The sequence below is a fragment of the Mauremys reevesii genome, linkage group 1, assembly GCF_016161935.1.
Source record: "Mauremys reevesii isolate NIE-2019 linkage group 1, ASM1616193v1, whole genome shotgun sequence".
Classification (NCBI taxonomy): domain Eukaryota; kingdom Metazoa; phylum Chordata; order Testudines; family Geoemydidae; genus Mauremys; species Mauremys reevesii.
Window position 1 is genome coordinate 133,474,394 of NC_052623.1, and position 14,457 is coordinate 133,488,850.

Here is a 14,457-nt window from a genome sequence, read left to right on the forward strand (position 1 = left end):
ACTTCTAAAAGGGGCTGAATCACAAATCATTTGTTCCATAGGCTTAAGCACTGCAGTCACTGTTCCAGGTAATTTCCATGCCATTACACAGTATCTTTACAGCTATGAACACTGATTGAAAATGCAAAAACTTCTGAATTATTATAAGTGGCTCAAAGTGCAAAGATAGGGGAAATTCTGAAATAGTGTGCAATGAAAACGAACCCAGAAACTCAAATTGAGGATGTAAAGCATGAGGGCTGGGCTTAATGGAATCTACATATACCAAGTAAATGAAATTCTCTAAATATACTGCATCTGCAGAGTCATCTTTTAAGAGTTACATGCTTTGCTTCATGAGCCACAAAACCATCACCAAGCAGTAACATTTTTGCATGTCTCATCCACTCTTTAAGTATTCTGGAACACACTGTGAAAGACCCCACACTCTCTAATTGCCTATAAATTCCCCTCCATATCAAATGCAATAATCTTCTGTTGTTCTCCACTTTAGGACATCAGCAACAAGTTTCAGGAAGAAGACTGAGTACTCCTAAACAAATGAAGTACTATTTCCCCTAAATTGTCCACATATTTAGCTTCTGAATTGAGAGAACAGAGCTACATAAAAGTCTGAATTGACCACGAAGCAATAGCTGTGTACATTTCAGTGACTGGCACTATAGGCACTATATTCCTTCACTGGAATGGAATCTAAGTCCTCTTGGACAATGTTAACTGAGCCACAGCAGGTAACTTCTGAACTGAAATGGCCTATCCTTTCAATTTCTTGCCAAACACCAAAAAAACTAAGGTACATCCACACTGCAAACGTTTTAGTGTAGAGAATATACAAAGCTAGCCACCTAGCAGGGGTACAAATAGCAGTGTAGATGGTAAGGGACTGATTAGGCAAGAAAAGACACACCTGAAGCCTGTGCATATGTACCCAGGTATATAACCTACATGGTTCTAAGTTGCCCAAGCAGTGCCTCCCCATCTATATTGCTCTTTTTAGCAATGTAGCAACCTGCTGTCTCCTCACTGCTGGAGCCTTCTTTGGCAGCAGAGAAAGACTCCAGCAGTGGGGAAAGGCTCTGCCAGCTCCCTGTTGCTGGAGTCTTTCCCCACCGCCTTCCCCTTCGCAGAGCCTTTCACTGATATGTGTAGCTACACACTACAATGTGAACACAGCCTGTTTTTCACTGTGGCATGTAGTTACACATAACCTACGTGCTGCCACAACTGATGTGTAGTATAGAGATAGCATTAGATTTACAAAGAGATTTTGTCCCATTCAAGTAATAGAGTGCTTTTGACATCCAGAGTATGTACCCTGAATTGTGAAAACAAGATCAACATCCAAATGACTCCATCTGGCAAAGAGTGAGGTTGCTACTAAATTTCTGGGGGACCTTTCATCATGGTCTGTCTCCTCTGACTCAGGTTATTGGCTAGGGTGGTGCTCTTATGTGCCAGATATGATGTCAGTGGAGTTGAATTGTACAAGGCACTACTACATACATCATTCCAACAACCAGAAAATGAACTCAAGCTTTCTCTTGGCAGCCAAATACTACATTGCCAAAGATGAATGCATTTCAGTGATGCGCAAAATGATTTATTTTAACTTATTCTGGAAAAGATCTGATGGGAGGAAAAACACTAAATGTAACTAACATTTTGGTACATCTCAGCAGAGTCCAACTATAATTTTTAGAAGGAAAAAATTACCTAGAGATTTTTGTGCTACAAACAATACTGTAATCATTAGCAGCCCATCAGAGTAGATAAACAACTGCATATTATATGAACATTTTAAGAATGCTGCTTTCAGGTCACTACCATTTCCAAATGTATAGTGTCTCTGGCGTTCGCTATGTTTGTAAAAGAATGGATTGCAATGACTTCCTTTAATATTCTTTTCATCTACAGTATTAAATAAATAACGATCAGTGTGTAACAAAACAATGGACTTGTGATTCTCCCTTCCCCCTAACCCCCAAATTCATCTCAGATTTTGATGTCACAAATGAAGAGTGCTTTTGTAATTAAATACACAAGTCTTCAAACATCACAATATTACCTCTCCTTTATATTCCACTGCTTTAATTCCTGCATACACTGGCACAAAACTGCTGGCTAGGAGGACCTAGAGAAGAGAAAAGATAAAAGAAGGTGTCAGTAAAATGAATCTGAAAATATTAATATTTCCTTTTGTGTGTCATTTAATCTTTACCGGTTAATACAGTAATCATTATTCAACATGTTAGTTCCATCTTCTTCAAAATAACCACTTAAAAACATATTCATCTCAATATCTGCTACGTACTGCATGTCAAAATGTGATTAAGAATTCAGGACTGTTATTTTAGTTAAGTTACAAATGGCAATCTCAGAGAGTGCACATGGTACAAATCAATTATTCTGTCATTGATTTAATGATGTTTGGTTTAGAAGAATCAGAACTAATTTTAGATTTACTTTATTCTTTCATGTTGCCTCAAATTCACAATTTCTTAATACAGATTTAAATCTAAATATATGTAGATTGTAAACAAACTGCGTTATTCATGGTTATATACTGAAAAGTGAAGCTACAACTGGCGAAAGACAGGCATTTAGCAGATACTTTGGCACAGTGTTTTTCTTTCTAATACATCATTTTTTTTCTGAGTAGGACAGGAATTGCACTTTATAAAAATTCACATATGTATACCATCCACCTAAATGAATACTTTTTCTTTTATTTTTGTGTGCTGGGCTGTCGCAGAATGACAGCGATAAGTTACTATTTGGACTTACATTAGTTTAGACTAAATAACCAACTGGATTTTGGCTCTTGTAAAAGTGATACACAAAGATTACATTCATATGTGCACATACAACTCAATTTAAGAAAGCAGCCAAAAAATAATACCTTTGTATTCCACTAAGCAATTCTTTGTAATTATTGATGTTTTACCATTACAACCCTTTTCACTGCTAACAGTGGTTACAATCATCAGGGACAAGTGTTATGGACACATCAAGCATATAACTAGTCAAAAATGACAAGAGCAGAGCAGTTCCCAAGGCAACAGTTTGTAGTTTTCTAGCTTAGAGCAATACACTGCAATGCAGCACACACCTAGAGAACTGACTCTACACTTTTCAGCATTGGGTACTGTAATAGAGAACATGCACTCACTACAGATTGCTGTTCACCTGTCCTCTCTCCGGAACAAAAGACATAACTATTCTACTCTATTCTACATAGGTTTTTATAGTGCACTCATCACCATAGTATCTGAATTCCCTCCAGCAATGCACTAAGCAATGTGACTACACAATTGTCACGTTCAGGTCTCTCATTCGCTATTAAGGGGTAGAAAGAAGTGCAGTGGAGTGTCTTGTTTTGGTAGGGTCTTGGTTTTTTGTTTGTTTTTTTAAAGATACCTGTTGCTATATGTTTATATTAGAGAATGCAAAATAAAAGAAATATGCCTTGCACTTGCAGCGGAAAGTGGTGAAGTCTGTGATGTTCCTTAGTCTTCATTCCACAGTCCCAGAATGCAATTGCCACCCAAGAAAGTTCTACTTCCTGCACAGACGAGCTTCACTCTTACTGTCAAGAGTTACATTGTGTCATAGGAATGGAGCTGTTGACCACAATCTTTTTGATATCCCAGGCCCAGACCATGGAGTGCTTTGAGGAGAAGGAAAATCAGGAAATGCAGTTAAAGTTTCCCAGGCAAACTTAACTCTGCCCTCTTTCAGCAGTGTCCTAATATACCCCATTAACACACAAAACTTTACTCTGCCAACTCCACAGGAGTTCTTCACCTCCTTTTAAGCCCTTCACTCATCCACATGATTCCATCTATCACTATTAAAGGACAAAAAGAAAAAATAAAAGGTTGCCCACACCACTTTCCCTCCATCCTCTAACACATCCTCATACTGGTCCTTGGCACTATTATATATAGGCGGTTCCAGATTCTGGGGTACCCTCGCATACTTAGCCAACACCCTAGAAAGAATCCACGTGTACAATTTACAATGCCTTTTACTTACTCATAAGATGCCACTTCAACTTACATTTTCACTATTACAATCCTCTCATATTCCTCTCACTGCTGACAATATCTTTTATAATAAAAGCCTTATGCCCTGCTGGTGACATAATCTACCTAATTCTGTTTGGAAATGAGATTTACTGCACCCTGAAAGTATACATGCACCTCTTCTCTTTTCTCAGACACAAGAGGGTGCAAAACATAAATCTTCTCATATCACAATCACTACTCTGTCACATCCCTCAAAGTAATCCACAGATCTCGCAAACACACCTCACTACTGCCTCTAGAGTTCAGTACAGCTATGTTGGACAGACTACACACTTCACCCAGAGTGCATGCAGATAATAAATGCTTAGACTGCTCTTCTATCCCAGCTCACCACTGACAATATCCTTTGTAGTAAGACCCTTGTCCTACTAATTATATAACATAGGCAATTCTACACTGAAATGATGCATACTGGATCCTGAAGGTATACATGCAGATCTTTCCTTTGCTCACATCAGAGGGTGCAAAACGTAGATTTCATATCAAAATCACAGATGTCTCAAAGTAATCCACATGTCCTCATGTCCCAGAAACACACCTTTACCAAGCAGGCACAACTACTGCCTCTACCATTTAGTGCAGGTAAAACTAACACATTTATTGCACCCGGAGTATATGCAAATATTTCCCATTGGCTACTGCCAGCTCCAGGGGACCAAAAGGAAGATGGTGTAGATAACTTTTTGTGCATGTGCTTTAATAATGCTAGAAAAAATCATGTAGGTGAAAGTAAATGGTTTGAAGAAGGAGTGACAAACATGTAGATTTCACCTACTGCGATGCTAGCAAAGCAAAGGTAAGTGTATAAGTTTTTGCTACTGAATTTCCTAGTTTTCTGAACAGGAAAAGATACGTGGTTGGTAGTAGTTAGCAGCCATTTAGGCAACTGTACATATCATGCCCCACAATTTGCATACTGAGCTAGTCAGTCCCCCTATCCTTCCCCAGCCCCCAACCCAACCTTACTTCAACATCCCTCCCCCCAATCTCGCCCCTGATCCATTCACATTTCCTCTTCCAAACAAGCCTCCTTCCCACTATATCCAGGCCACCCACTGCAAGCTGGGTACACATCTCTCTGAAGTCTTTACTCCCTAGTATACATTCACAACTGTTCCCGTCACCACACCTCCAATAACCTGACAAATATCGAGCTGTGGACTTTTGTCCCTATCCCACTATCATCCAAATTCAACCCCCTTTTACGTGTGCCCAGGAGCGTACTGAAACTGAGCTAGCCTGCTCACCTCGGGGCCTGGGTAACGATATGTGTTGACCTGCGATCCACCCTCTATTTGTATACTTTGTGGTCTGAATGTACCAATTATGAGGTGACCAGTTTACACAGTCCACCATCATTCCCACAATTCACTGTCCCTATATCTTCTGACCCTTCAGCCTCCTCACTTCCTTCCCTTCCCAGTGTTTCCTCTACAGACTGGACACTACCAGTTGTTTATATATCCTTTCTCGGTGTTCAACCCTTCTTTTTCCACATGGACTGCTCAACTTCCAGCTCAGCCTTGCCCCACCACTTGAAAATGTGTAGTGCCCTAGCATGCTGACAGTCAACATCTGTTGTGAGTATATCCAGGAGCACAACTTTCACAGGAGCTCTTGGAATATACATTTTTATAAGAAAATCTCACAGGATGGTGGAGCAGGGAATCCATCTGACTGCAGTGCAGTGCAGGGAATGGATCAAGCATCTGAAGATCCTGTACTGCAAGGCCAAGGACTCAAACAGCAGGTCTGGTAACAAGCCCAAAAGATCTCCCTGCTATGAATAGTTTGATAGGATGCTTACCACAGCTCCCCAGGTCAAAGCCCTCCATCTCACACATCATATTCCTGCCTCCAGAGGGTCTCACTGTGAAGCTGGAGGACAGAGAGGTGGGTGCAGTGGCAGCTGGGACCACAGGGTACTCACAGTTCCAGGAGCATGCTGTGAAGTTTCAAGCATTGACTCAGCCTACCCACCAGGATGGGTTAAAGTAAATGTTTTGGGCCAATTTTCTGAGGACCTACTGTATTTAGGGATGAACCCAGGAACCAGCCTGGAGAGAAAGCAGAGCAGGGCCAGGGAACCAATACACAGCACAGTAAGAGTCAACCCTGTTTTTTTTATTATTATTGCCACGTGGTTAAATATTTTGTTTGTTAGGGTAGGATTTCCAGGTAAGGACCAGTAACATTATTGCTATGGAGGAGAATGTTACATGCTAGGGTGTTTATACCCTAGGTTGAGGGCGTTACGTAAGATATTTGCATAGCACCAACTCCCACCCATCTGCTATTGGCTTTCAAAAAGGGATGACAAGAGGAGAAATTTTTTTTCTTCAAACTTTGCTTTCAATTAAAGCTTCCAAAACCTTAAAGACTAACAGGCATGAGTGCTGCATATTTTTGCAATTACAACTTTTTGTTGTATTGGCAATGCCAATGCTACAGATGTATGCTTTGGGTAGCAAATTATTGTCCCATATAGCAATAACAATATCTACTTTAAGTACTTTTTCATCCTATTTTCTCCTTGGAAGGCCATGATTCTTCATGCAGCAGGCATTCTTTTGCCGTGCCTCACCCTGGATTTTCTATTTCCAGGCTGGGGAGGGGGAGTTGATATGAATCTACTCTGCCACCAGTAACAGTCTGCATTCTAATCCAAAAGTTTGTTAATTGTAGACCTTATTTTTGTTCCACTCCTAGAAGGTGATGTATGAAAATTAGGGCTGTCAAATGATTAAAAAAATTAATCGCAATTAATCACCGTGATTAAAAAAATTAATTCAACTTAATCATGCTGTTAGACAATAATAGAATACCATTTATTTAAATATTTTGGATGTTTTTTCTACATTTTAAAATATACTGATTTCAATTACAACACAGAATACAAAGTGTACGCTGCTCACTTTACATTAATTTTTTATTACAAATATTTGTACTGTAAAAACAATAGAAATAGTATCTTTCAATTCACCTAATACAATAGTGCAATCTCTTTATCATAAAAGTTGAACTTACAAATGTAGAATTACGTACAAAAAATAATTGCATTCAGAATGTAAAACAATGTAAAACTTTAGAACCTACAAGTCCACTCAGTCCTACTTCAGCCAATAGCTCAGACAAAAAGTTTGGTTACAATTTGCAGGAGATAATGCTGCCTGCTTCTTGTTTACAATGTCACCTGAAAGCGAGAATAGGCGTTCTCATGGCACTGTTGTAGCCAGCGTTGCAAGATATTTATGTGCCAGATATGCTAAACAGTCATATGTCCCTTCATGCTTTAACCACCGTTCCAGAGGACATGCGTCCATGCTGATAACGTGTTCTGCTTGATAACGATCCAAAGCAGTGCAGACCAACGCATGTTCATTTTCATTATCTGAGTCAGATGCCACCAGCAGAAGGTTGATTTTCTTTTTGGGTGGTTCGGGTACTGTAGTTTCCGCATCTGAGTGATGCTCTTTTAAGACTTCTAAAAGCATGCTCCACATCTCGGGCAGAATGCGGGTAAAACAGAGCAGGGGACATACAATTCTCCCCCAAGGAGTTCAGTCACAAATTTAATTAACGCATTATTTTTTTAACGAGCATCATCAGTATGGACACAGGTCCTCTGGAATGGTGGCTGAAGCATGAAAGGGCATATGAATATTTAGCATATCTGGCATGTAAATACCTTGCAAATGCCTGTTCTCACTTTCAGGTGGCATTGTAAACAAAAAGAAGGCAGCAGTATCTCCCATAAATGTACAAACTTGTTTGTCTTAGAGATTAGCTGAACAAGAAGTAGGACTGTGTGGACTTGTAGGCTCTAAAGTTATACACTGTTTTGGTATTGAGTGCAGTTATGTAACAAAAAATCTACATTTGTAAGTTACACTTTTTCGATAAAGAGATTGCACTATAGTACTTGTATGAGGCAAACTGAAAAATACTATTTCTTTTGCTTATCATTTTTGCAGTGCAAATATTTGTAATAAAAATAATATGAAGTGAGCATTGTACACTTTGTATTGTGTTGTAATATAATTTGAAAATGCAGAAAAACATCCAAAAATATTTAATAAATTTCAATTGGTATTCTATTGGTTAACAGTGCGATTAATCACGATTAATTTTTTTATTGGAATTAATTTTTTTGAGTCAATGGCATGAGTTAACTGCAATTAATTGACAGCCCTAATGGAAATGTTTTATGGAGCAGGAATTCAATACAGTGTTTTAGATTTCTGGGTAGAGAGAATTTCTGAGACCCCCGCGGTAGCTTACTAAACCACTACACTCACTGATGGGCTGTTAAGTCACTGTGATGGGGGTGTACCCCACACAGGCCCTGAAGGGGTTACTGTCGGCCCGAGGCTAACTAACATACCTGGCAGTACCTTCTGAGAGAGACAGCCTGGCTTAACTGATGATGAAACCCAGCTGGGGAGGGGCTTGGTGGTGATTATAAAGCCAGGAAATTTGTACCAGAAGAGGGCTGCAGGAAGAGAGTCTGCAATCACTCTCCGGGGGATAGAAGAGTGCAGGGAAGCAGCAAGGAGTCTGAGGGAGTAGACCTTGGCTGTGAGCTGGAACCTAGAGAAGAGGGAGGGCTCCCCTACCAGCCATTGAGGTATGGGGCATAAAGAACAGAGAGCCCAGAGACAGACAGCAAACTGGATGTAAAGTCACTGGACTACAGTTAGGTTGGATTCTCTGTTAACCCAGACAGGGTGGAGTAAAGCTTGACCTAACTGGAGGGCCAAATTGCGGCAACAGAGACCACTACACTGACAGAGCGACTGCCAGGAAGAGGTACCATGTGGGGAAAGAGCTGCTGTACCATGCCTGGCCAAAAGAAAGCACTCGAGCAGCAAGTGAACCCCCTCACAATCACCAGGTCCTTTGCGTACACTGATGGGACCCTGCCACTTGCCAGGAAAATTACTTTTTTCCCCCATTCTCGTATTTCTGAAATATTAGAGAGCTTCCCTTGCATTAAACAAAGTCTAAGCCAGTACTGGTAAATATTCCTGAGATATGACTTTAATCCATCATCTCTCAGCTAGATCCAACTTTTTTCTTTTAAAGTAAAATCAATGTTACTTACCACAGTGTGTGTGCGCGCACACAAGGCTCCCAATGGTAGATAAGAAAGTGACTATATATGAGAATTCATGAAGGAATGATATGTAAGTATTCCAAAACGCTGCAAATTGTGTGCTTGTGTACAGAAAGAAAGCAAAAAGTGGAGATTCTCTTCCTTCCCGCAATGGCAATATAATTAATTTACTGTTTCATTCCATTGCAGGCACTTCCTCACCTGATGGGCCAAGCCTCTGACCTAGGACTCGGAGTATCACAATTAGCCAGTAGCGATCAGGAGGAGGAAGAGGACCGAGGAGGTGCAAACAGAACCTTGCTTTTAAGAAAACCAAAGAGGAGAGGGGCACACTCCATGAAGAGGGACAGCTCCAGAAATTCCTGGATAAAGAGGATGAACAGGGAGTAGGACCAACTGCTCATGGCCAGAATGATGAATATGTGGGCCAGAAGCATAGTTCAGCTAGCTCTTGTGCTGCTCCACAGCCACTTCATGGCACAGTTCAAACACCAGTCCATGTGCTGGCTGCTATGTCTGTAGTTGCACAGATACATGTAGACATTACAGGTCATGACTCAGAATGGTTGGACAGTGGAGTTTGGAAGGACTGGTGAGAGAAATCAGACAGGATTTCTCTTCTAAAATACTGACAGTTTTATGCTTGAGAGAGACAGAGAAAGAGAGAACCCCTGCCCGACAGATGTACCCCAACTTGGAGAAAGAGGGAGGTGGCAGAGCTTGCAGTTTTTCTTTGCCATACAGTAAGGCGGGACGAGGGATAGCTCAGTGGTTTGAGCATTGGCCTGCTAAACCCAGGGTTGTGAGTTCAATCCTTGAGGGGGCCACTTAGGGATCTGGGGCAAAAATCAGTATTTGGTCCTGCTAGTGAAGGCAGGGGGCTGGACTCAATGACCTTTCAAGGTCCCTTCCAGTTCTAGGAGATTGGTATATCTCTAATTATTATTATTTAGTAAATATTTTTAGTCAGCCATAAGCCCTCCAATTTCCTGATTTAATGTTCTACCAACGCTTATTAATATTAATCATATTGTCACTGTAGCAGTTACTCAGACACTTAGCCAACTCAGAGAAATCAATCACTGCTGCTGGACACAAATCTCTGATGCAGTCTTAATCCGCTCTTAATATAACATATGAAATGAACATCAGGAATAAGACGCAGATCATTGTCTCCCAAATGAATCACCACAACCTCAAGGTCGGGGAGGGAAAACTACAGCCCATGGGCTAGATGCAGCCCACCAACCACTTTAATCCGGCCCTCGAGCTCCCGCTGGGGAGTGGGGTCTGGGGGTCCAGCCTGCTCACTTCGCTGGTAACTGCTCTGCCGCTCTGCTTCCCAGCCCTTTTATCCTCCCAGGTGTTTCAAGGCTTCCAATCAGCAGCGACCAGCAGTGCCTGTATTAATACTTTGGTAGCTGGGCCATTCATGGGGTACATTCACCCCATGACAGGAGGTTTCTGTCACTCAGGAACCACTCAGTCAAATGACCCCAAATTTGGATCACAATGTTATCCTACATCCCCATGACACACACCAAATTTCAAGGCAACCTGAGTAACCAATCAGATTTTAAAGCACTTTCAGGCCTGGTCTACACTAGGCATTTAAACCGGTTTTAGGAGCGTAAAACCGATTTAACGCCACACCCGTCCACACTGAGAGGTCCTTTATATCGGTATAAAGGGCTCTTTAAACCGGTTTCTGTAGTCCTCCCTAACGAGAGGAGTAGCACTAGTATCGGAATTACCATATCGGATTAGGGTTAGTGTGGCCGCAAATCGACGGTATTGGCCTCCGGGCGGTATCCCACAGCGCACCACTGACCGCTCTGGACAGCAATCTGAACTCGGATGCAGTGGCCAGGTAGACAGGAAAAGCCCCGCGAACTTTTGAATATTTCCTGTTTGCCCAGCGTGGAGCTCCGATCAGCACGTGTGGCGACGCAGTTAAAAATCAAAATAAAGAAAGAGCTCCCGCGTGGACCATGCGGATGTGATCGCTGTAAGGGCAGGCAAATCTGTTCTATCAGCACTCCGTTACAAAAGACGAAATTCAAAATCATTTTAAAAAAATCTCCAGACAGACGCCATAGCAGGGGCTCAGCGCACTGCTGCGTGACAAACGTAACGGAAAGGCAAAGAATCAAATGGACGCTCATGGACTGGAGGACTCAAGCTATCCCACAGTTCCTGCAGTCTCCGAAAAGTATTTGCATTCTTGGCTGAGCTCCAAATGCTTCTAGGGTCAAACACAGTGTCCGCGGTGGGTCAGGGCATAGCTCGGCAATTTACGCACCCCCCCACCCACCCCCAGAAGTGAAAGGGAAAACAATCCTCTCTTGACTCTTTAACATGTCACCCTATCTTTACTGAATGCTGCAGATAGACCCAATGCTGCAGCACTCAACACCAACATCCTTGCTCCCCCCCGCCATGGGTGGCTGATGGTGCAATACGACTGGTATCCGTCCTCGTCATCAGCCTATTGGCACATGGGGCAGTGCAAAAGGACTGGTAACCATGCAGACTAGCATCGGTGAGGTCTATCAAGGGTGTCTGGCCCTAATTTTTCCTGGTAGATGGTACAGTATGGCTGATAACCATCATCGTCATAGCAACAGGGGGCTGAGCTCTGTCAGCCCCCACCCTTCATGTGTAAAAAAAAGATTCAATTGCCCCTAGACTATGCTGGGCTCCTCTGCTCCACACTCCTTACTATCCTGTCTGGACTATCATAGCAGCTGGAGGCTGCCTTCCACTCATTTCTCACTAACAAGTCAGTGTGTCTTATTCCTGCATTCTTTACTACTTCATCACACAAGTGGGGGGACAATGCTACAGTAGCCCAGGAAGGCTGGGGGAAGAACGGAATTAACAGGTGGGGTTGTTGCAGGAGCACCCCCTGTGAATAGCATACAGCTCATAATTTCTGCAGGATCTGACACAGAGCAGCTGTGCTCTCTGATACAGTGGCTCTCTAGTACACTTGCCCATATTCTAGGCAGGACTGATTCTATTTTTAGATACCAAAAAGGAGGGATTGACTCTGAGAGTCATTCCCAATTTTAACTTTGCGCCCTGGCTAAGAGCAGCCAGGGGCACTTATGACAGCAGCAAATGGTGCAAAACGACTGGTAGCCATGCTCATCTTTTTACCAATTTATGGATTGGTAGATGGTGCAGTATGACTGGTAACCATCTCTGCTGTCATGCAAAAGCAAAAGCATGCTGCTGTGTAGCGCTGCTGAATCGCCTCTGTCAGCGGCATCTAGTACACATACGGTGACAGTCACAAAAGGCAAAACAGGCTCCATGATTGCCATCCTATGGCATCTGCCAGGGCAATCCAGGGAAAAAAGCCGCGAAATGCTTGTCTGCCGTTGCTTTCCCAGAGGAAGGAGTGACTGACGACATTTGCCCAGCACCACCCGCGACAATGATTTTTGCCCCATCAGGCACTGGGATCTCAACCCGGAAATTCCAAGTGGCGGGGGAGGCTGCGGGAACTATGGGATAGCTACGGAATAGCTACCCATAGTGCAACGCTCCAGAAGTCGATGCTAGCCACGGACCGTGGACGCACACCACCGATTTAATGTGTTTAGTGTGGCCGCGCGCACTCGATTTTATACAATCTGTTTTACAAAACCGGTTTATGCAAATTCGGAATAGTCCCGTAGCGTAGACGTACCCACAGTGTTGATAAGTGAAAAGTACTGCACATTGGAAAAAATAATCCCAACTACACATCATCATCATCATCATCATCATAATTGGAGATATACCTATCTCCTAGAACTGGAAGGGACCTTGAAGGGTCATTGAGTGCAGCCCCCTGCCTTCACTAACGGGACCAAGTACTGATTTTTACCCCAAATCCCTAAGTGGCCCCCTCAAGGATTGAACTCACAACCCTGGGTTTAGCAGGCCAATGCTCAACCCACTGAGCTATCCCTCCACCCATACAAAATGATCGGCTCTAAATTAGCTGTTACTACCCAAGAAAGATCTTGTCAGTCACTGTGAATAGTTCTCTGAAAACACCCGCTCAATGTGCAGCACTAGTCAAAAAACCTAAACTTGTTAGGAACCATTAGAAAGTGATAAATAATAAAAACAGAAATATCATAATTCCGCTATAGAAATTCATGGTATGTCCACACCTAAATAATGAGTGCAATTATGGTTGTCCCATCTCCAAAAAGATATATTAAAATTTGAAAAAGTACAGAGAAGGCCAACAGAAATCATTAGGGATATGGAGCAGTTCCATACAAGGAGAGATTAAAAGGACTGTGACTGTTCATCTCAGGAAAAAAAGACTAAGGAGTGATATATTTGATGTGTATAAAATCATGAATGGTATGAAGGCAGTGAATAGGAAAATATTATTTATGCCTTCACAAAACACATAAACTAGGGGTCACCTGATGAAACTAAGAGGCATCAGGTTTAAAACAAACTTGTTCCCATAATGCACAGTCAACCTGTGTAAGTCATTGTCATGGGTTGTTGTGAAGGCCAAAACTATAACTGGGTTTAAAAAAGAATTAGGTGAGTTCATGGAGGATACATTTCTCAATGGCTATTAGCCAAGATGTGCAGGGATGCAACCCCATGTTATGGGTGTCCCTAAACCTCTGACTGCCAGAAGATAGCACTGGATGGCAGGAGATGGATCACTTGATAAATTGCTCTGTTATGTTCATTCCCTCTGAAGCACCTGGCACTGGCCACTGACAGAGACTTGATACTGTGTTAGATGGACCATTAGTCTGACCCAATATGGCCATTCTTATGTACTAGAGTTGAGTAAATGGCAGGAATGTAAATCTTGTAGGTATTTTTCTGTATTGTTGCATGCATTCTGTAAATAATGTACATTTTCTTAAATACTGTTCTCAGTTTGGGTCTCAAAGATTAAGTGGGTATTGTGCACAACTTTAGGTAAAACTCAACAGACTGAGACCATTTGATCTGCATCACATCAATAGTTTGAGCTCCTGCTCTGTACAAAAACATAGTACCTGGAAACTTTTTGAAAAATGGCTAGTTTTTTCAGGGTTTGTATCTCTGGAACTTCTAGCCCAAATTTGGGCAACTAGCCTTATCCTGCACCATCATGAGGCACACCACATTTGAACAGAATCTGATTAAGCATGTTGATTTTAGAAGACTTAAAAACATTGACCTTTAAACAGAAGTTGTGACACAACCTTAACTATAGTGGTGCTGCTGTGCCACTAT

At 42.1% G+C, this 14,457-nt stretch overlaps 1 protein-coding gene across 6 annotated transcripts in view; it reads right to left on the minus strand.

Annotated features, from left to right (window-relative positions):
* Positions 1–14,457, minus strand: part of PNPLA4 (patatin like phospholipase domain containing 4) — a 47,484-nt gene that overhangs the window by 12,181 nt on the left and 20,846 nt on the right. For all 6 annotated transcript variants that reach the window (XM_039483304.1, XM_039483294.1, XM_039483277.1 and 3 more), the window contains one exon: positions 2,066–2,131. In XM_039483304.1, coding sequence (XP_039339238.1) covers positions 2,066–2,131 — 66 coding nt within the window. The remainder of the gene's footprint in view (positions 1–2,065; positions 2,132–14,457) is intronic.